Source organism: Branchiostoma belcheri, unplaced genomic scaffold (genome assembly GCF_001625305.1).
Source record: "Branchiostoma belcheri isolate BF01 breed outbred unplaced genomic scaffold, Haploidv18h27 scaffold13, whole genome shotgun sequence".
In the NCBI taxonomy this organism is placed as follows: domain Eukaryota; kingdom Metazoa; phylum Chordata; class Leptocardii; order Amphioxiformes; family Branchiostomatidae; genus Branchiostoma; species Branchiostoma belcheri.
The window spans coordinates 3,692,838-3,715,299 of record NW_017802713.1 but is presented as its reverse complement, the minus strand read 5'-3'; the positions used below and the strand labels follow the sequence as shown (position 1 = coordinate 3,715,299).

Genomic DNA, 22,462 nt, shown 5'->3' with positions numbered 1-22,462 from the left:
TATCTTAACAAATAATATACGGGAACGGTACAATAATAGGGAACAAACAACCACTGTCTGGAAAACAACCCCTATATAGTGCTAATTCCTGTGTTTTGTCGGGCGGGCGTCCGCACTATAGGGTTTGTTTGTTAGCGTACATTATAATTATATAAGTCATACAATGAATATAGAATTAGGAAGAAAAAATCCCCCTCGACCAGAGGTTTTGTCCATTCTGTCCCAATGATATTGAAGACGAACAACATTTTATTATGGTTTGTACACTATATAACGATAAACGCACAAAGCTGTTCAACCCTCTCTCCGCTTTCTCAACGGAATTTGTTACATTTCATGCTATAGATGAATTCAATTTCATTCTAGAAGGTAATAACCCTTACTGTGTACAAATTAAATATCAATCAATTTGCATGCATCTTGTCTTGACTTTTCTAACTTTTCTTTCTTCCAAAAAAGTGTCTTCAACTTATTTGCATTTTTGTGTGCCTAATATTCTTGCTCTTTTGCTAACATTGTTTAGACCATAAAAACTCACGGTCTTGACTTGTTCTAACTTTTCTTTCTTCCAAAAAATTGTCTTCAACTTATTTGCATTTTTTTGTGCCTAATATTCTTGCTCCTTTGCAACATGTTTAGACCGTGAAATCTCACAAATCGCCCACTTACACAGTAAACAAAGTTGAAACAGACAGGCCGCATCTTTTTGTAAAGATCTACAAGTTTTACTGATGAAAATATTCTCACCTGGGTTCACAATTTCACGACACCGCGCAGCTCAGTAATGCTGGTCAAAGGTGTTACCAAACCCAAACCTGTCTATCCACATACTGGCCTACTCGCTATATGTGTGAACAGATTTAATGGTTACTACTACCCACAACCAATCAGTGGCCAGGGTTTGATGTGCCCATGGCAACATGACCATATTAGGGGGAAGAAAAGCACGTCGGCAGAATGCACTGCGCCTGCGAAAAAAACTGATTTTTCAGGTTTTGCCTGTTAGGCCATGTTGATTTGATTATATGGATGACATCCGCGCGCGCATGAATTTTTGGCCGTTTCCAAAAAAAAAAGTTTTCAACCATACTGTAAATCGTGCAAAACAGTTGCTAAATGAGCACAAATATACCATAAGTTGCAAGGAAAACATTTAGAAACGATACCAATGTCGTAGAATGCCAAAATCAAGGAAAAAAGACAAAAATGTAAAGAAATGAATTCGAAGAGTAGATTATTCGCCATAACATATTCTGTGCCATTTGTTCAACCTTCATGACCACGTAGATTTCATAGTGAAAGCAACTTTTTTTTTTTGCAAAACTTTTTTTTATTCGCACGCGCGCATCAGTTTTGGGGTTCCCAGAGGATGTCATCCATATAGTCAAATCAACATGGCCTTACAGAGGAAATATTTTTCAACAGAACATTTGGAAACTACAGACGGGATGTTAACCTTATATGCGCGAGTACGACCTTATATGAGACGTTCTGTCGAAGTGCTATGTTCAATACATTACGGGTTTCGCGCAGGTGCAGTACGTTCTGCCGACGTGCTACTATATAGGGGGAGGAAAAGCACGTCGGCAGAATGCACTGGGCCTGCGCATAACCCTGATTTTTCAGGTTTTGCCTGTTGCAGAGAAAATCTTTTTCAACAGAACATTTGGAAACTTCAGACGGAGTGTTCACCTTATATGCGCGAATATGACCTTATATGAAACGTTCTGCCTAAGTTTTATGTTGTTTATTGCAAATTCATGCCCGAGGGCTAATTGCATACAGACATTGACAAGAAAGAAATGTGGTGATAAAAGATTATTTGCTAACATGAAGTTCTACGTGTACGATATACTTAACAAACCTACTATCTCTACTTAAATCTAATAACGTTGGTATGCATACAGGATAAAAAGTAAATATGCAATATGTGAACAGGTAAGAGGAACAAGGTAACTGCTATTCTAATTATTCTATTCTATTAAACTATTCTTGCCATGCTATTAGGGGCTTTGACTTCTTCTCAGGAGGCAGTGGGAGATGAATTGTCCGACTCTTTGAAAAATAAAAGTTGGGAAACTTAAGCAGAAATATAGTCTTTTGTTGTTGGTTGAGATAATGGACACACATTACTAGTATGAGTTTCTTGCAAGCGCAGTACGTTCTGCCGACGTGTTGGGAAGAAACCGTTTTGGCCGCCGGACCTTGTCCTGGGGGTCATGAGGTCATATGAAGAAGAGAGGACAGACAGTTTCAGTTTATTTAGACAAATATTAAGTTGATTAAAAGAAACAGGGTTGTCAAGCAGACACCTTTATCATGGGTGGGACTTTGTACACAATTAGAGGGGGGCACATGCCCCTTTCCGTAGAGCGTAATCGGCCGTTTCAATTCTACGTAGAGCGTAGACGGACCGCTGTAATTCAAAGAAGAGCGTAATTGGTGTATTTTGCGTAGAGCGTATTCGCCGTTTTATATCTACGTAATGCGTTGTAGCCACTTGGAATTTATCGTAAAGCGTAATCAGTGCTCTCAAAATTTAGCGTAGAGCGCTGTCGGGGACCCCCCCCCCCCCATGCAGGCCCCAAGGACAACAGACAACTTGAACCAAGAGGAGTGAAATTACAATGTTTTGCGTGAAAAATTCTTATCCTTTGGCAATATTTAATTTCAACATGTCCTCATCAATTATGCAAATGACTTCTTCATTAACATGATATATGCATAGTGATGTTAACCTTTAAGTAATTTACACGTCACAAGGTATAAAATTCCCATCATTCATCATTAGTAAATCGCAAAAATTTCACAAAGATTGGTGAAAGCCGAACGGCGACTCCCGAACGCTTTTAATTCAATAAGCAGGGTGAAAGGTGCGTAACTGAAGTTGAAATTTTTTGACAGAGTGAAGTGGAAAAGATGATGGGAAAATGCACTACAACAGGAAGACCAATATCATCATAAATATATAGTAAAATATAGTAAGGCCACACCGTCTTAATTTTATGGATGACATCCTCTGATCATGAAGACCCCCGAACTAGTGCGCGCGGGCAAATAAAAAAAAATCCGACCAAAAATAAAATGCTTCTAAACCACAGGAATACAAGCTGGTATTGTGAATTTGCGACAGTACACATAGACGTATACGATAAACCTGCACATGCTGCCTTTTTGTGGAAGGTATAAATCGGCACTGTACGTTTGTACTGAGTTCTTGGGTCGTAGAGCTTCGGTAACTTAGGTGCCATCCTCCAGAGTTACCACCGGCTCTGTATTGTCACTAACTAGCATGGACTACCCAGGCCTAGAGCCAGGCCAGAGCCTCGGAGGACGTAATTTTTTTTTTGAGAGCAGGGGAAAATCAATGCGCGCGCAGATGTCATCCATAAAATTAAGGCGGTGTGGCCTAATATATTAATATAACAAATAAATATATCTAGTAACGATATGCCTTGCCAGACTTAAGAAAAAAATTATTTATTTACCACTATTTAAATCACTTAAACACAGGTCGAAACGTAATACAGACGATTACATAGTTACATGTGAACGATCACTTCCACTCACACATTTCGGCGTCGTTAAGCGCAGTTTGAGGAACTTAACCCCCGTTGACCCAACACAAAAGTACACCACGACCGGTCTACAATACAAACAAATAGTAACCGTATCTGCCATGAGCTCATAGTCAGAAAAAGTCCTCTCTGAAACGCGATCCACAGATATTGTACGTTTGTTCTAAGCAGCCATTCGGCCATGAAAGTAGGATAAAGCATCTCAGTCCTACGTGCGAGTTCTATTTGACACAGGTGAGTGTATTTACATATACTAGGGTCCCTAACGATGGCTTGTTAAACTGCAGACTCCGATGGCAAAGACGACGCAGTAAGTAAGTATCTTTCCTTATGTTTCAAAGTGTCGTATTGCGGAGAAACTTGTCTTAGTCAGCCATGTACCCATGTGAACACAACGGTACTCAGAGGTAGACTTAGGTCTGGTCTGGTAGTTTACGTTAGACGAATATATTGGGTACTCTCCAAGCAGAGGTTGTGGGGAATGATCGTTAGCTTTTTATGTACATGTATGGCCCTTTTTTGTCGCTACCCCACTCTCTCTGGCCAATTGGATACTGCCTTGCCAATTTTATACTCTATTCTTGAGACCCTAGGATCTGCTAGGAGATTATTTATTGAGTGCTTTCATAGTGCGAGATCCCTCTTTAAGTTCGGTTGTGTGATTTGTTGTTTGGCTAAATTTTGCGGTTTTGTAGATAGGGGAGAAGGAACATACTGTTAAGTTTGCACAGTGGTGTCAATGTCTATAACCCCATGTCACACAAATGTACCCTATCGAACACTGCCAAACGTACCCAAACATGGTTAGAAATATGCAGGGAGCAAGGTCGGCTGTGGTTGGCTCGACAAGCCTAATGTCGGCTACAGTTAAACATGTTTAGAACATTCGTGTGTCCAGGGGTGGTTCGGCCATGGTTGGCTGGAGGTTGGCTGGTGTTCGGGAGTAGGTCAGCGATATTCGGGGCGTGTGCACATGTTCGGGGGTCGACATAGACTCAAATACGATCTGTTAAGACTGTTCCCGAACTTTAGCCAACCTGTGTTTGTGGAAGGGCTATTATGAACGTTGACATTGCGTACTTCAACTTGTTGTAACTCTATGGACACTTAGAACGTCAGTTCTGTCGTTTGCCATACACACACAAATGGTAACTGAATAGCACATTACAAACAGGTAAGAAAGATTTAAAAAACTGCATGAGCCAATAATGGGAACTACTGAAATATAACACAGCCTTAAAACAGTACGTGCGCTCATCGTAATGTTACTCGTACATTTGCAATTGGAATCACGATTTTGCATGTATTATCTGAATCACTGCACTTCTGCTTCCTTTTTACTTCATCAATAATCTATGAAAACTAGAAAGGCCAATATTTGCTTTGGAGCAAATACAGCGATGGGTTCACCACATTTTACCACATGGCAGGGAAAGAATGAGAAACACAAGGGAAAACAATGATTTACATTGATATAACTATAATATGAAGTAACATACAACTAAAACAACAGTTGGATAGCTATTCCCTACTTTATTGGTTAGGATTTTTAATTGCATAATGCAAACTGTTGATTTTCAAAAAAAAACGTCCATGCCCGGCATTCCAATGCTGGAGCAGGAAAGCTTGAAATACCTACCAAAACACTTGAATACAGACATACTGTCAGTATGGAAATGCTCTGTGCAGGTGTTAATCAAGTTAAATCCCAACAGCCAATCAGCAAGAAATGCTCTGTGCAGGTGGAAATGCTCTGTGCATGTGTTAATCAAGTTAAATCCCAACAGCCAATCAGCAAGAAGTATAGAGGAAAGCTGCATGCCTATTGGTTGATGCCCTGCATTCCATTGTGATGACTCATGCCCAAACGTGCTAAACAAGGCACACTAACACAGTAATACATTTGCTATAACACAGCCAAAAAACTCAAATAAAACCATTCTAAAAGCCTGTATCACAATAATTTCAAAAACGCCTAGGGGTATTTGCCCACTGTACCTCCATACCAAATTTCAGGACCTTAGGCCCTAAAATGAAGAAGCTGAATCCATTTAAAAATGGCAGGAGAAGGAGGAGAAGAAGAAGAAGAAACATCAGAAAAAGCAATATGGTTTCACCACACCACTTCGTGGTGTGGTGAACCCATAATAAATGGGCCTTATATAAAAAGCAAACGATCTTCCACCATCAACCTCTGCTTGGAGAGTAGGTCTCACGACATAACGTTCGCGAGTTCTGAGGGGGGTCCAATGAGCCCCCCCCCGTCCCACTAAGCCCCCAAAAAGCCCGGTCTAGATAGGGTTAATTACGGCCCTGTCACTTGATATATTGGTTTTTCAAACAGTGACACATTGTATACAGTTAAACAATGTAACCTAAGGGATATACGCTGTGGGTTATAAGACGTATGTTCTGGAGTAACCCCGTATTGGTATACATGTATTTGCTAAAGTTTTGCGTGATGTCTACTTCTTGAAACTTCTGCACTATAAAGTTTCTCTTTACTTTCCTTTTGCCGAAAGGACTTTGAAGGGAGATTTGAGCCAAAACAAAATGATAGGCGGTGGTCAGAATGAAACGACAGCTACAGACGGTGTCGGCAACAATCAGCCGCAAGGTAAGTCTTTACGTTTGTAATATTATTTTGTAACAATCCCAGTCTCGGCTAACGTGAACTGCTACTTCTTCCCGCAAAGTGGCGTTGCTATAAGTACAAAAAGCGTGCGGTCCCAAACGCGACAGAGACTTTATGTTACAATACTGCTCTTTTTGTTGCGGTATCGGGAGAGAAACAAACATGGCAAAATTGTCCATTAATGTTTTCATTACAATTTACTGAATACCAGTTGATAATTATGTATCAACTGCTGATCATGTCTGCTTCCTTTTCCAAGACTCTGGAGCGGTGCGGATTCCCAGTCAAGATGAAGAGACACTGGGACTCGATCCCACAACCTCACAGTTACAGGGTACGTTTTTATCATACACGCTGGGGGCCACACACACGACATAGACTTAACAGACAAAGAATTAAGCAAACAGTGCTGGACAATACGTTATCCATAAGAAATCGGAGATTACAGACACCCAGGAATTATTTTCGTGATTGATATCGAGAGGATCATATGATGATGCCCCCTCCCCTTCGTGCACCGGACTCAAAACATACAAACTTCCATTTCTCTGGACGCCACCCAAAACAGTACTTCCGTTAACCGTACTTTCCGAACCAATAACAAGGAATTTAACCATATAATTAATATCTCTGAAGAAGCGTCCAATTATATTATTTAATTTGTTTCTTTGTGCACACAATGTTGTTGGACTGGGGGGGGGCTTGCTTGTGTAAAAAAATCACTTTCAAATTACAAGTTCACTAAAAAAAGGAATTAGATATCTGTTACTTAATCCTTTTTTATTCTCTTACTTAAATTAGTGCCCTGTCACGAATCTGAGAGCAGATCTGTTGACGGAAGAATGCAGATCCCGAGTCAACATGGAGGGACTGGGCTGGGACTAGAACCCGCGACCTCACAGTTACAGAGTGAGTGTTAATCAATGACAACGTCATGTACATTTTAAGGCACACAGCATTGCAGACAATGCAATCTACATGCTTCTATCATATATCATCAATCTTTACTCCTTCTAACAAAAGTAATTTCAAATTCATACCTGTACAGCAGTTGAAAGATATAGATTGGCAAAGAAAAATGTCCAGAACAGGAATTCAGAGAATTGAAACTTTCGGGAATCATTTCATATGATTGTATGATAAAACTTACTCCGTCATTACACCATGGTTTGTGTTTTATACGTCTCTTGTAACCACGTCCTTGAACCCAGGGCATAACACTACAAAGCCCTATCAATCAAGTGAAAACCAACTTCTCTCTTTGAAACTCAACATACAAACCTAGCATAGATTATCGCCACCCTGACAATACTAATAGATAGTTACATGTATAGTTAGATTATAAAATAATAGATAGTTTATTGCAAGTTCATGCCCGAGAGCTAATTGCAAACAGACATTGGCAAGAAAAATGTGGTATAAAACAATATGCTAACATGAAGTTCTTCGTGTACAATATACTTGTTAAACCTACTCTCTCTAATTAAATCTAATAACGCTGGTATACATACAGGCTAAACAGTAGATATGAATAATAAGAAAAAAAGTTGCGTATGTCTTTCTTGTTTAAGCTCCACGTCAAGGTGAAGCCACGCAGACCAGCAGCCTGTCTGAAGTGTCAGGCGCGCACAACACAGTCATCCACGCCGGGCCGGGGTCTAACATATACCTGGGTCATCCCGCTAGTGTAGAACGGGCTGGGTATGGGACTGAGAACATTACAGGTACGGAAGGTTCAAATCTTAGGGTACGGTTACAGGTACATACGTCGATCGGTCGTAGTAAGATCGCAAACGGTCAAACGGAGAGCACTCTTGGCACATCTGTGCAAGTACCCTGCAAAATTCAGCTGCCGTTTCACGCTAAAGGCTGTCTTTTTTTCCAATTGTAAGCCGTTTCTTCTGTCACACCCTGCTTGAAAATCCACCCACATGAAAATCGTATAACAACCTTCGACGAATGTGACCGCGCCGTTGCTTTTTTTCCTAATGATCTACCGTACGCGTATTAGCTACATCGTATTGTAGTATGTAATGCATTTTTTTATTGAATAAAGCAATACAAATACAAGGACGAAGTGGGACCTAACTCAAGTTATACAACTTATTTTACAACCCCACTTAACATAAATACAATAGTCATACAGATAGTCGTAAACATAAAGTAGTACGCTGAAAACTAAACCCCTATGCATACAGCAATATATCAATAAGAGAAGTATTATATGTAATGCATTTGCATACTAGATGGTTGCAAACGTGTATATAGTGATGACAATGAGGTTGCCTTCTTTTATTTCAAACGGCTTTTGTCTTATGAATTTTCTCTTCAAACTATCTGAAACGTGAGTGTAACTATATCATATCATCATCGTCACCACGTCAGGCTTATACACTTTGTTTTCCAATACTTTGTATATGATATGATTTGTTTTTAATATCACATGACTCACATTACACCACTCGCTGCACAGACGATCCCAGCCAGCCACCTGTCGAATATTCGACGGAAACAGAACAAACTTTGACAACTTTTGATACCGAGTTGGACCTGAGGCAAACAGAAAAACCGGTAGGATATCAGCCAATACTTTTTATTTCATTTAGGCCACACCGACTTAATTTTATGGATGACATCCTCTGAAGACCCCCAAACTAGTACTCGCGGGCGAAAAAAAAATTCCGGCCAAAAACAAAAATGCTACCACAGGAACACAAAGCTGGTGTTGTGAATATGCGGCAGTACATAGCGACGTATACGACAAGCCGGCACATGCTGGCTTTTTGCGGAATTTATGAATCGGCACTGTACGTATGTACTCATTTCTTGTGTAGTGGAGCTTCGGTAGCCTGAGTGCCATCCTCCAGAGTTACAACCGTCTCCGTATTGTCGCTAACTACCGTCGCTACCAAGGCCTAGAGCCAGGCCAGAGCCTCGGAGGACGTGATCTTTTTTTTCTTTTTCATTTTTTTTTTAGAACAGGCGAATATTAATGTCAACGTGGATGTCATCCATAAAATTAAATCGGTGTGGCCCAATATCAATACGTACAAGTCACGTACAGTGATAGTGGTAGTTTGTCTAAACTCTTCCAGTTTGCGGCTGATTTCCTCTTACACCATGATAGCAGACATTTGTCAAACAAAGACAGCAATATCAGACAATTACTTCCGGGACGGAAGTATTGTTTTGGGTGGCTCTGATTTACTGGGAGTATGTATATATCCTGTTCTCAGCAGCAGGTATTCAAAGTGAAAGGGCAGAACCTGGGTTTCAGTTGATTAATAGGGTTTTAACCATGTATACCCTGGGAAGTATGTAGGATTTGGTATGAGGTCACCATATGTAATAATGTTATGAAACATAAGCCATGCTATAATAGCGTAGTAAATTACATGTACGTCGTATCATCGAATGAGTCACATAATAATCCGTTATAGGGTATAATTCAATAGAATTTCACAGAAACTCACATCACTAAACTGAAAATCTGAAATTTCCGATTTTTTTTTCTGACGCCCTAGGCGATAGCAGGCCCGGAGCCGGACCCCAACACTGACCCATGGGTCCGCTGGACACCGGAAGGAAACAACCTCCACATCCGGTTGCCAAAGGAGTTTTGCAGTCCCAGCATCCAATCATCTGTCAGCCCGCGTTGCCAAGGTAACGAAGACACGCCCTGCTCCCGATGTCCGGAGAGAGAAGCACAAATAAAGACTCTACGCGACAGAGACTGGCACTTGGACAGAGAAATCGCATCTTTGAAAGAAAAACTTCAAAAGGCGACAAGCCACAGCGACAAAATGGTTGAAGAGAGAAACAGCTACATCTCAAAATACAACCAACTCCACGACTCACAGATAGAAATATACACTGAACTCGCTAGAGTTAAAGAGGAAAGAGACAGATACATTACGGAAAGCCATCGGATGAAGGAAGAGATAGAGAAATTTGAAAGTGTCCGTTCGAAAGGAAAAGATGTTTCTGTGTCGAAGAGTTTTGAGGCGAGGCGCAAAATATCAGAACTCGAGGAAAACTTGAAGAGGTCGAAAGATGATACGAAGTTTTGGAGAGAGAAGTCGGAGGGACAGTCACGTGACTTGGTCAAAGTAAAGGCTCATCATGAAAAGATCGTGAAGGGGTTACAGAAAGAGGTCAATGACCTCCAGGGGAAGGTGGAGAGGTATCAGCAGCAGGTGCAGCACCTGGAGGAACAGCTGGAGAAAAATTCCGACAGTAAACTCATGCGGGAAAAAGTGCAGGTGAGATACATGCGCACATACATACCATCACTTACACGTAGACACACACAAATACACACAAACAAACACACACAGCCATATATGCACATTCACACGCAAAGTTGCACATACACACACACACGAACATGGCACTCGCATACATGTTCACACATACCGAGACATACACACACACACAGACAGACAGACAGATTCGTGCACATGTACACAACACACACGCACGGTCACGCACAGACACGTACCCGAAAACATATGCACACAATCACATAAACATACACTTAGACATAAATGCACATACATATACATACTTATACATACATACATACGCACACATAAATACACATTACACATTGTGGCACAGGCACTCACAGAGAGAGAGGGAGAGAGAAGGAAAGAGAAAAAGACAGGCACATTCACAGACACATTTCTCTTGCTGAGCATGTGTTCTACGAATAAAGACCACTGATTTCTTTTTTATCACAGTGTGAACTGGACCTGCAGCGAACCCGGGATGATCTGTTCAGGGCCGAGGCTGAGATTAAAAGAAAGGAGACTGACCTGAACGGTAAGGGAAGAGCCCTCTCGCGGCTAGAGAGGAAACTGCAGCTAACCGAACACGAAAAGACCGCAGCAGACAACAAGGTAAGACATTGCTTGTTTTCGTCTACTTTGTCGTAGAATATTATCAAAAGTTGCCGTATGAAAGGCGTTTTAGAATTAAAAAAAGCAGTCTGACTTGACTTAACTGTGACAATGTTGACTATTCTGTAAGGTACGCTCTCTGGAAGAAAGAGTCGACCGACAGGAAAAGAAGCTGCAGTACCTGGAGAGCCGCCAGAGGGAGCCAACAAGACGTGCAGGTGCCACTCCAGGGACCGCGACTGCCGGACAAAATGCAAAATTTACTCCCGGTCAGTACTTTTCCAAACAATGGGAGTTTAAATTTGTTTTTAGGTAATATCTGAGTCAATTTTTAATGTCATTATTTCATACCTAAAGCGTTTGAAACAGCCTACAAGGTATGTAAGAAGTGACTTTGTTTTTGGTACCACTAATGAATAGCTTGAACTAGCCTATGATACAAAACAGGCAACAATATTCGCATGTAAGAATCATCGTATGTATGCCTCACGGGTATCAAATAGTCTCACCAGTCTGAGACTTATTTTGTAGGGTGAATAGATGGTAGAAATTGGCCTAAAAGGGGGGTATGATTGGCCAGAGAAGGTGGCCGACCAGACAGGGTCTTATTTGCTACCTTCTCTGACCAATTATAACCCATTTTAAGGCCGATTTTTACTATTTTAGTATTTATTCAGCCTGCAAAAAGTCTGGTGAAGACTATCAAAATGCCATGGTACATGGTACAGGGTTGATCAACTTATTAACTTTGAAAATCCAGTTTCAACGCCCTGAAATTGCATGAAATACCTATAAGAATTCTGTTTACCATAGATGCTTGAGTAACTGTTGGGCGTATTTTATCACATAGGTCAGACTGGTCTAAGTCCCCGTCAGTCACTCAATAGTATTTCTGAGGACGACGAAATGACGTCACCACCCGTGCTGAACCGTCGGAAGTCTTGCCCGGACAACAAGACACTCCGGAGGACACATCGGCGGGAAACGCTCTGATTGGTCACATCAGGACGCTCCGGAGGACACATCGGCGGGAAACGCTCTGATTGGTCACATCAGGACGCTCCGGAGGACACATCGGTGGGAAACGCTCTGATTGGTCACATCAGGACGCTCCGGAGGACACATCGGCGGGAAACGCTCTGATTGGTCACATCAGGACGCTCCTGTGGACATATCAACTGCAAAGGCTTTGATTGGTTATTTCTAATTGATATAATTTGGACGGTCCAGACAGTGTGTTTTTTTAAAACCCGGATATTATTCTTGACTCAGAAAAACAGATATGATATAGCTATTAAAATATCCTTTATTGAACTTTTATGCCCACCTCTTTCTCTCTTTCTCTGTCTCACCTATCAGAGCGCCTCCCAAAAAGTAGATTCTGAAGCAGTTTAACGTCTGTGAAAAGGGCTATGATATTGGTTATACCAGAAACCAATGCAAACATTTCATGCCAATTATATCAATAAATCAGTATGTATATTATATAATATAATTATATGTAAGTAGAAAAAGCTACGACAGACACTAGTAGTACTTGGCTATGGCAATGTGATTTTTTTTCTGATGAATCCCTTCCTGCATGGCCAACTAAGAATATAATAAAATACATATTTTCTGCTACTAAAATTGCAGACACCTTTTTTCTACAAAAATAACGTTACCATCCTGAACCTCTTAAATGGAATGACCTCTAAGAAATCAGACCGACTTTGAGAACGATTCATGTCCAATGGGGGTTAAAAAGCGTTCAGAAATGCATGACACCGGAACACGGGGCGGCTGTAAACCTAGCCGCCGATTTCGCACGCTCCATACCCACAAATACCCATCCACGCGCTCCCCTTACCGCGTCACACAATAGTCACCTCGGCGACGTTGTTGTTTGTGGAAAGTTGAGGCGGGTTGTCTTTGTTTTGTCTGTAATGTTACACCGCCATGTTGTCCGGTACGGTGGTATGTCTACGTGTTGCACGTTTTTATCACCACTGTGTAAACAGGCAACACTGTATTCAGTGTAATCAGTAGCATGACGTGGGAAGATCCATGTATTGTATAAGTCTAGTTTATGAATTTTACTTTTGAATAAAAATGTTGGAAAGTATGTGGCCTTGCCATACATTTTTATAGCATTTAGAAAATAAGGAACTTTTCTTTGCAAAAGTGATAATTGGCAAGCGATTTACAGAGGGATTATTTCGAGTAGTAGAAAAAAATAAAACGATATAAAAATTATTAGATCTGTTGAGTTGTGAAAGCTTTCTATACGAAGAGGGCTATTCGAGAACATTTCTCATATATTTAGCCTTAACATGTATATTTCGTCTAGTTTTCGGCATATTAAATGACGGCTACCCATTAAATTTTTATGGTGGATTTTGACATACACAGTTAACGGTAGCGTGCAGCTTATAAAGCCTCTACACCCCGTGTACATCGTAACGTATGGAACACGTGCTAATATCTTACACTTCCAAGGCCAGTTTAAAACGCCTTTTTGGCGCCAGATGATAAACCTAGAAAAAAGACAATAATCAACGTTGTCGGGCGGCTTCTTTCTACTTTTGTTTCCCTGTTATCACTTTAAATGTCGCAGTTATTACCAATTATGTCTTGGCTAACGAGGCCCTTTTAACTCCATAGCTCCCCTGATTACTAAGTAACTGTATCTTCTGAAGTCCGACCTGATTCTGTAGCGTATTTTGATTGTTATTGATGAAGATTTTGCATATTTCTAGGCGTCAAAATCTGTACTAGGTGTTACAAATAACTACGGAGCTGTTTGAGAAAGAAAGGACAGTGTTGCACATCTGTGTTTTCAGACGAGCTAAGAATAACAGCCGAAACTGTATCTCCTCTACCCAAACACACTCAGCTAGTGTATATGTTACTCGCTCGGATCTGAAGAACAAAGGGGGAGGGTGTCAAATTTGCAGGTAGAAAATTGCCGGCCACTCTGTCTTTTGTTGGCAGCCAAATCAAAGATGGAGGCCGTGAGATAAACACTGCGTGTGTCGGAGACAGTCGGGACGAACATGGCGATTTCAGAAGGTCGTAGGAAGACGAGGACAGCTTCGTAGAAGGAACAGTAAGCCAAGGTGAGTTCTAGCTTTCTTCTGACATTTCAGGTTCTTCGGGTTTTTCCGTACGACGTTTCCGCCTACTACTGAAAAGGATGGAAAAGATGTACACACTACACAGAGATATGGACCAAGGGATACACTGTTACGTGTCACAGATAACATGATGTAGGTATGGACGCACCTGGTTTACTAAACAACATCTTAGCTACTCTCCTCATGCGTTGAAAAGATACCACACGTAGACTGCATGGCATGTAGGGTGTAAAAATGGTATATATGATTCTATTTATGAATTAAAACGAGATAGCGTCATATTCACCAATTCTTACTCTTTTCGTACGCTGTTACTTGTCATAGAAAACAAGTTGCATGATGAACGCTCCTCGTTTACAAAACAACATAATAACTACTCGCATGCCGCTATTGCGTACAAGATATACTGAATACTACATAGACTGCACATGGGGGTGGAAGGGGTGTAGAAAATGGTTTTATCATCCTATGAAACTAGACAACGTTATATTTACAAATGCACACTCTTTTCGTACACTGTTATGTGTCATACAGCACATGCTGTAGGTATGGACGCAGTTGGTTTACTAAACAACATCTAAACTATTATCATGCTTATAACAGACACTGCATACTACACGCAAATTGTACATGGGGGTGGAAGGGGTGTGAAAATGGTACATATCATCTTATTCATCGATGAAACTAGACAGCGTTATATTTACAAATGCACACTCTTTTCGTACACTGTTACGTGTCATACAGCACATGATGTAGGTATGGACGCAGTTGGTTTACTAAACAACATCTAAACTAGTCTCATGCTTATAACAGACACTGAATACTACACGCAAACTGCACATGGGGGGGGGGTTAGAACATTGTACATGTGATACTATTCACCACTGAAAACGATATAGCGTTATATCGCAAACCCGTAGTCTTTTAAGAACACTTTATGCACCAGTTGCAATCTATTGTCCCTTTCTATTTGATGTAAGTGAGTTTTTTTGTGTTTATTTGGTAAAATAGAATTGTGGAAATTGAGGTTGTTAGCTGAAGCAGTACACTACAAGCGTAGTTCTATCATGGAGTGACCTTGAAACGTTACGGTACTGTACAAACAATCCCTTCTAGGTTGACTTTTAGCACCTTAGAGGTAGCCTGGTTACCACACCTATTATAGCTCCCGAGTCCTACATCCCCTCCTCTATTTGCGGAGAGGATGTAAGACTCGGGAGCTTTGATAGGTCTGGTAACGAGGCTACCTTAGAGGCGCCTTAAACAATTCGAGGGTAGTAAAACTAGATTTTCAAAGTCAATTTATTGTCATTCTCTAATATAGGCCTAGGGAATTTAACTAACCTTTTTCCATGGGACAGTTATGTCTGTGAGGCAAAAATGCGACGCCGCTGACAGAAAATTGTTACTTGTTTCGTATCATAGGATGGTTCTAGCTATTTATAATTTTATTGGTGATACCAAGAAATCAGCACGTGACTTCTTTTGGGGATATTTCAAACACTTAAATTATGACATGGTGACGAAAATATGTCAAGAAATAGCTGTAAATGTCAATATGAGAGAAATTTTCTTATCTAGAATATGTTCTATGCTGTCATAAAGATATTACATTGGATGCCTTTAATAATCAGTGCTACAGCTGTGTAAAAAGTGTAACTAGCTAACTTGAAGAATGAGTTATCTTTTACTGAGCTTTTGGGTCCATTTTTATCCATTCTTACGAAGAGCATTATTTCCGTAGTGACGCCCAACTACTAGGTATACTGTATGTTAGAGCCCCACTTACTGGTTTACATGGAATGTTCGAGAAACGTTGCACAAGAAGTCAGGTCTAGTCAAGTCAAAGTTTATTCCATAACAATTGTAAAATGTAAGTCGACGCTTTTTTAACACTAGCTGCTAGTTTGATTAATCCAGCCCAATGTACTCGTGAACTAAAGGCTATACAATGTTGGAAGAAGACATATGTACAGTCTCAGGTCATTGTATAACAGCACGGGTATATCTAATACAATCTACACGTTAGATTCGAAGTTATATAGATTTTGGCAGAAGACACGATGATGGGGTGCAATTCTACTAGAGAGAGAGAGAGAGAGAGAGAGAGAGAGAGAGAGAGAGACAGAGAGAGAGAGAGAGAGAAAACACATGTTGATACTCGCCAAGTTGCTTTTTTTTAGAATTAGATAGAAATAATCTCTTTGTATGGATTATCGTACATATGCAATCTCCAAGCAGATATGTTGGGGGTGGAAAATCGTAATATTTTCTGACGGACTGACCCACTATCTATCATTCTATTGTTAAAAATTAACATGAACAATATGTTCTAAAATATTTTCTTGAAGATGGGTATATGGCAATTTCAGATTATTAAGAGGTCTTGAAATAATACTTACAAATAAATAGTACATTGTAACAAGTGGTACTGCTTTGCAGAAGCCCCGCCTTGCGGATAGTTTATAAATTGCATGTTGATTTTATCGTTTACTCATTCAATTGTCGTTTTCTAAGGTTAGTTTATATCCATTTCATTAGGAAATTTTCACATTGTAGAACCATACAAAGAAGTCAAATTGTAGCTGTAGTAACATTTTACTTATTTTATTTATTTATATTCCTATTTAAACAGGGTAACCCACTCAGTGATGGTACTGATTTTCAGTGGGGCCCTGTACATTATAGTAACATACACAGAAGTCAAATTGTAGCTTTAGTAACATTGTAGTAACACACAAGTGTCTTGTGTTCCATTCCAGCGGACATGAAGGACGCCCAGCGACTTGCTGAGGTAGTGCAGAAGCACCGTGATCTGCTGGTGGCTGAGCTGGAGCTGACCAAGGTGCTGCAGGAGCTGAAGGGACACGAGCTGCTCACCAAACGGGCTCTCAGGAACATAGAGGTAAGATCATTTGCATACGGATCATTTGCATACAAATTCATCTTTGTTGGTACTTGGTACATTTGGTACTATTTAAAATAGCGCGTCGACAGAACGTACTTCACCTGCGCGAACCCCTTAATGTACTGTGCATAGCTCGTCGGTAGAACGCCTTAAATAATGTCGTATTCGCGTATATAAGCTTAACATCCCGTCTGTAGCTTCCAAATGTTATGTAGGAAAAGATGTCGTCTGCAACAGCCAAATGTTGTAGACGATATGTAACGTTGACCAAACATCCAAAAACCGAAAAACATCCGAAAACCTAGAAAAAATCAGAGAAGACGGATTGTGTTAATAACCTAACAAGCGCAACATTTGTGATAAAAAAGAACGTTACAAGGATGATATATATATTTATATGCTATATAAGGTCTCTGACTTGATCACCTTGGGTATGCTAATTCAAGTGATTCAATGCGTGCATAGTGTTATTGTTACCAAGTATTAATAAAATACTTTGCACACAACACCAATGAAACTAATTGACGAAATTTTCGACCAGTCTATTTCAAAAGCTGAAATGACATTTACTAATCATTTTCTTAATGGCCAAGCATGGGAGAGGTCCTGTAATCTTACTCAGTCTGTAACCAATGATCTGATTGGCCGATCAGTGCGAAAAATCGGCCAATCACGGCACCTAAAAATATGATTTAAATCCATGAATGCAATATGGTTCGTAAAGCAGATGACCTTGAACCAAATCACACAAACGAAAACATGGCCACATGATACTTGTTATACTCGATAATATTTACGGACTAAAATAAACGTAACGGTCTGTGAAGAGGGTAGAAGGACTTTGAAGTACCAGCGTGAAGAGACGTGGAGGCCACACAAGTAGTTCTCAGTTTGCAAAACTCTCGACACGAACCAAAATGCCGAGCGTCAAAGTTTATATTTAATCTATTATTCTGGGTCTAAACAGACTAAACGTCCAAGGGTAAGCAAAGCAGATAAATTCGATACATAAGCATTACACGTATATTACTACAATGTTTCAGTTATTATCAATATTATTATTATTAATATTATTATTGTTAATATTATTATTATTATCATCATCATCATCATTATTGTTATCTCTATGTATCCGCACGGTACTAGAGACGTGGCGTTCTAGCGTAAACAAAGGAGGCAATCTGGCCCACAACTATGATTTCTCCAGTTATTTTACCGCAAAAAATTACTCTCATAAATTAATCCATAATTGATAATTGTGTAGCCTCTACCAGGCTTCAGGTAGCGGCTGGAAAAATAAAATCGCCGAATAGACAGATGATATGCCAGGGGAGTTGTTTCTCAAAAGAGTACAGTTTACCACCCGTTCATTTAGCTTTTCGGTATTTATTAGATAGACTTCAAATTCGGGAGTGGCATATTGTACGTTTTCTGTCTATGTGACCAATTTCTATTCTTTCCAGCCGCTTCCTGAAGCCTGGTAGAGGCTAGATAATGAATATTTAACGACACTAAAAATCATGTTTGCGGTAAAAAAAGTAAAGCTATCATGGTTGTACGCCAAATTTGTTAAATTGTTAGTTAGGCCGAAGCAAGTAATTTTTATGGATGACATCAGCGCGCGCATTAATTCTTGCCTGATTTTGGAATAAAAAACAAGAAATTTTGTTGCCTTTTGACAGTGGTCACCATGCCGAAAATGGGCAAAGATGTCTGTTGCCATACCGAAAGGTGGACGGCAGATAACTATGAAGAGAGGAGACAAGAAAAGGCTCTGATTTAATGTTTTGTTTCTTACTTTGATGCAGTGATATGTGATGCTGTCTGTGTATATGTGATGTTCCCACTGAATCAAAGCCATTGTACAATAATTGAGTCAAAAATTTAAAATGTAGGAACCTTGTTTGTTGAGCCCGCCTTTGGGTTCGCCTGCTCGCATTAGATTTGGAGTCTGTGGAGGATGTCATCCATAAAATTTACTTGCTGTGGCCTTACTAGTATATTAAGACTGTGCGTAACAATTCTGTTTGCTGTAATATGAATACACGTATCATGGGTGAACTGTATGCCGACACGCCGTCAAGGGTGACAGCACGTCAAATGTAGCTGGCGGAGATATTTACGTTAACAACACAATAACATCCGAGCCGAGGGGGTGGCCAGCTAAATACATTATGTTAGAGATCCCTCCGCCACACAAAACTCTTTTGTTCGTATCACTCCGCGTTCCGCTCCGTTAAGTACCAGGTAAGGGTGATGAAGTGCTTGCTTGTTTTTTCACTCAAACTCACGTTTCTAGAGGTAGAATTATTCCAATAATTAGCTTGCTTATAAGACAAAATATGCCTTTTTACGTACATTTCGGACTAAAATATTGCTGTACTGTATAATTTTTAATTGGTACACCAAGAAATGCTGTTGTTACTTGAAAGGCTCGTACATAAAGTCTAGTTTTATATTCATGAATGTCAAATTTACCTTCTGAAAAAAAAAAAAAAAACTTGCAACTATCTACCGCTGTCACCAAACATTGCAGGTTCTTGTTTGAATCCCATCGAATATTTATTCCCGATAAACGGAAAGAAAGCTGAAAGGACAAAACGTATGAAAAACATTTTGCGAAAAACATTGGGATTTTGAAGCGAACCCCTTTATTTTGCCAATTGCAGCCGTCCGCCCAATGATTGATCTTGGTACGTTTTCTTACCTCCCCGCCAAGTCGAGCGGGTTACAAGATTAGAAACACTTCACTTCTTCTTGAGTCATCAAACGGAGTCTCGCGATCGAACCGTGAATAGGCGCGTGCGTTAGTTCAGTGTACTGTTTTTGATAATCAATCCCAGCCAAGGTAAGGTAGCATCAAGCTACTCTTATCACAAAAGGTAAGACATCAAGATTGTATGCCCTTAGTACATTTTTACCCGTATTTTCTATATCGAACAGAACTACCCCGTATGCGTATGTATGGGAATCAAGTACGTGTTTTCTATACACATACGTAAAACGGTGCAGTCTAGTGATTTTATAATGGAGCCCAGCCAAGGAAAGGTAGCAATAAGCTACCCACACGAGGTAAGAATTTGACGTCCTTCGGTTTATCTGAATGTTCCCGTATTTTTATAGCAAACAGAACAACCTCGTACTTATATCAAACAAGTACGATGGGTATACATAGAAGGACGGTCTAGTTTTTTTTTATAATCGAGCGTAGCGAAGGAAGGGTAGCACACAAGGCATGGCAACAAAATAAGAGGTTATTTGGTGCATTTGTTCCGTATGTTAGATAGCAAACAGAACAAACAAGTACGCAGAATACTAAAGAAGGCTGGTTCTAGCTATTTATTGCTGGTACCAAAAATAAAGTGACTCTTCATGCACGTAGCTAGTTCTTGGATTAGTCCAAACCCTTTATAAGTATACAATGACGAAAACAGTGTGTTTAGGAATTGCAATAAATGTCAATATCAGAAATTGCATTTAGCGACTTTAACCAAACGGTTGACAAAGTAGCCATCGCCAGAGTTATTAAGTAAGCCAAGACGCCGTAGAGAGGTTGCAGCACAATGGCGGCAGTATCGGAGTACAATAGCCGGGAGGGAGTATTGTTGTCCAGGCAGGTGTGACCGTGCCGACTGAATGTCCAGTGAAAGTACACAGGTAATAGCGGCATGTTACTCAGTAGGTGGTCAGCTAGAAGTGACACAGGTGTGTTTGGTACTAGTAGTTCTTGGCATCATTTTTCACGCTTGTGGCGAGTTACAAAATAACAAAGGTTTTCAATATGCGTTTTGGAACTAAAAAAAATACACTGTATTCTAAATATGCAGAAAAAGACAATGACTTGTAGATATAATAACAGTTTTGAAGTCGTATTTTGAAAGGGCGTTCGCTTGCCATGGAGAGCAAGCTAATTAAATCTATGAATTTAGGCCAATTTGCATCATTGTCTACATAATACAGAAGAGACACTGCTAGGCCTGTAGTCGTATACATAGAAGCGACGTTTATTTGTGTAATATTCTGATTCCACAATGATATATCAAAATATATTAGGAAATTTTCACTTCATTGTATTACATGACCTGTCAAATTAAAAGACTAATGGTAACGCAAGATTTTATTTCAGCTGTATGGATGTAGATGCTGTTATGTCCACACAACAGTTTGTTAGTCGAACTTTTCCGTTATACATTTGATAACTGCAATAACTACATCCGACTGCTAGGTGGCACTGTAGCGAGAAGATTACAGTCCCAGACGTGAATAAGGTTGTATCCCCTCTGGCTCATTAAGATTCCTTACAGAAGTAGATTTTCTGATCCATGTACAGGGTACACATGACGTCACATACGCCATGTTGGATAAAAGTCTTTGTCTGTTACTATAAACATGGTAACATGAAGCTTCTTAAAAAACAACCCACCAAAACCTGGTCGCCGGGATTCAAATGATTATGATTATGCCGATCAATGAAAATCCTGTCATTTCCACTTATGTAGGTCAATTTGAACACAATTCCATGACAAAACGAATAAACGTAATTAATTCCTGACACAATTTATTACTACATTGTATTAATAGAGTTAGATTAGTATAATTAGTGTCTCTCTTTTGTTATACATTGTTAATGAAGCAGACCAGATTCCTACTACAATTAGTAGAACTGTTAGATATTCTCAACACCACCATATGTGTATGTTAACACCACAAACTATGTATGTATCATTTTGCTATACGTTGTACCCGCTACATCTGTTGCGCAATAAAGTTCTTCTTCTATGTATAGCCTCCTCAAGCTAAGGCGAGAACTCATGGTGTTGTTCCCTACCAACAGAGCGCCGCGTCCCGACAGCGTCAGAATGAGGCGTTCCTCCAGGCCCTGTTGGAGGCGGGGCCGGGCGCCTTCCAGACGTTTTGTGACGCGCTGGTGCGGACCAATCAGAGCCGGCTGGAGGGCGTGCTGAGGGCGGAGTCACCCGCGGAGTCACCCGGCAGCCTGACCAACGGGGTGGACTCACACGGTGGGAGATGTTACATTTCATAACGTGGGCCATTCCAAAACATCATCTGAAATACCATGAAATGTAATGAATCTATGTTCCAAAACCAGATTCATTCTCATACATACATGTATTTGGGAATAACACGAATGCATGTTGTATTCCAAAATGTGATCAATTTCAAAACCTAATTATAATAATATAAATTTATGACTTAACCCATAAATCACACACACACAGACACACACACACAGACACACACACAGACACACAGACACACACGCACACACACACACACACAGACACACACACAGACACACACAG

General features: G+C 40.2%; 2 protein-coding genes across 2 annotated transcripts in view; both read left to right on the top strand.

Annotated features, from left to right (window-relative positions):
- The first annotated feature begins 3,785 nt into the window (after positions 1–3,785).
- On the top strand, positions 3,786–12,437 carry LOC109463732. The gene is made up of 10 exons (XM_019760579.1): positions 3,786–3,892; positions 6,101–6,195; positions 6,473–6,547; positions 7,015–7,122; positions 7,785–7,937; positions 8,687–8,784; positions 9,738–10,475; positions 10,956–11,114; positions 11,245–11,383; positions 11,965–12,437. The coding sequence occupies exons 2-10, from the start codon at positions 6,132–6,134 to the stop codon at positions 12,105–12,107; spliced, it is 1,677 nt and encodes a 558-aa protein (XP_019616138.1). The 5' UTR covers positions 3,786–3,892; positions 6,101–6,131; the 3' UTR covers positions 12,108–12,437.
- Positions 12,438–14,044: 1,607 nt separating this feature from the next.
- LOC109463773 (rootletin-like) overlaps positions 14,045–22,462 on the top strand; it is a 25,662-nt gene continuing 17,244 nt past the window's right edge. The window contains exons 1-3 of the mRNA XM_019760631.1: positions 14,045–14,212; positions 16,993–17,135; positions 21,973–22,159. Of these exons, the coding sequence (XP_019616190.1) occupies positions 16,998–17,135; positions 21,973–22,159 (325 nt within the window). The 5' untranslated portion in view covers positions 14,045–14,212; positions 16,993–16,997. The remainder of the gene's footprint in view (positions 14,213–16,992; positions 17,136–21,972; positions 22,160–22,462) is intronic.

What these genes read in the sequence shown, in the direction of transcription:
- LOC109463732 (XM_019760579.1), top strand. Translation starts at nt 6,132, where the DNA reads ATGATAGGCGGTGGTCAGAATGAAACGACAGCTACAGACGGTGTCGGC. An exon ending in TGGGACTGAGAACATTACAG is followed by an intron (nt 7,938 to 8,686) that starts GTACGGAAGGTT and finishes CTCGCTGCACAG; the next exon opens with ACGATCCCAGCCAGCCACCT. An exon ending in AGACCGCAGCAGACAACAAG is followed by an intron (nt 11,115 to 11,244) that starts GTAAGACATTGC and finishes CTATTCTGTAAG; the next exon opens with GTACGCTCTCTGGAAGAAAG.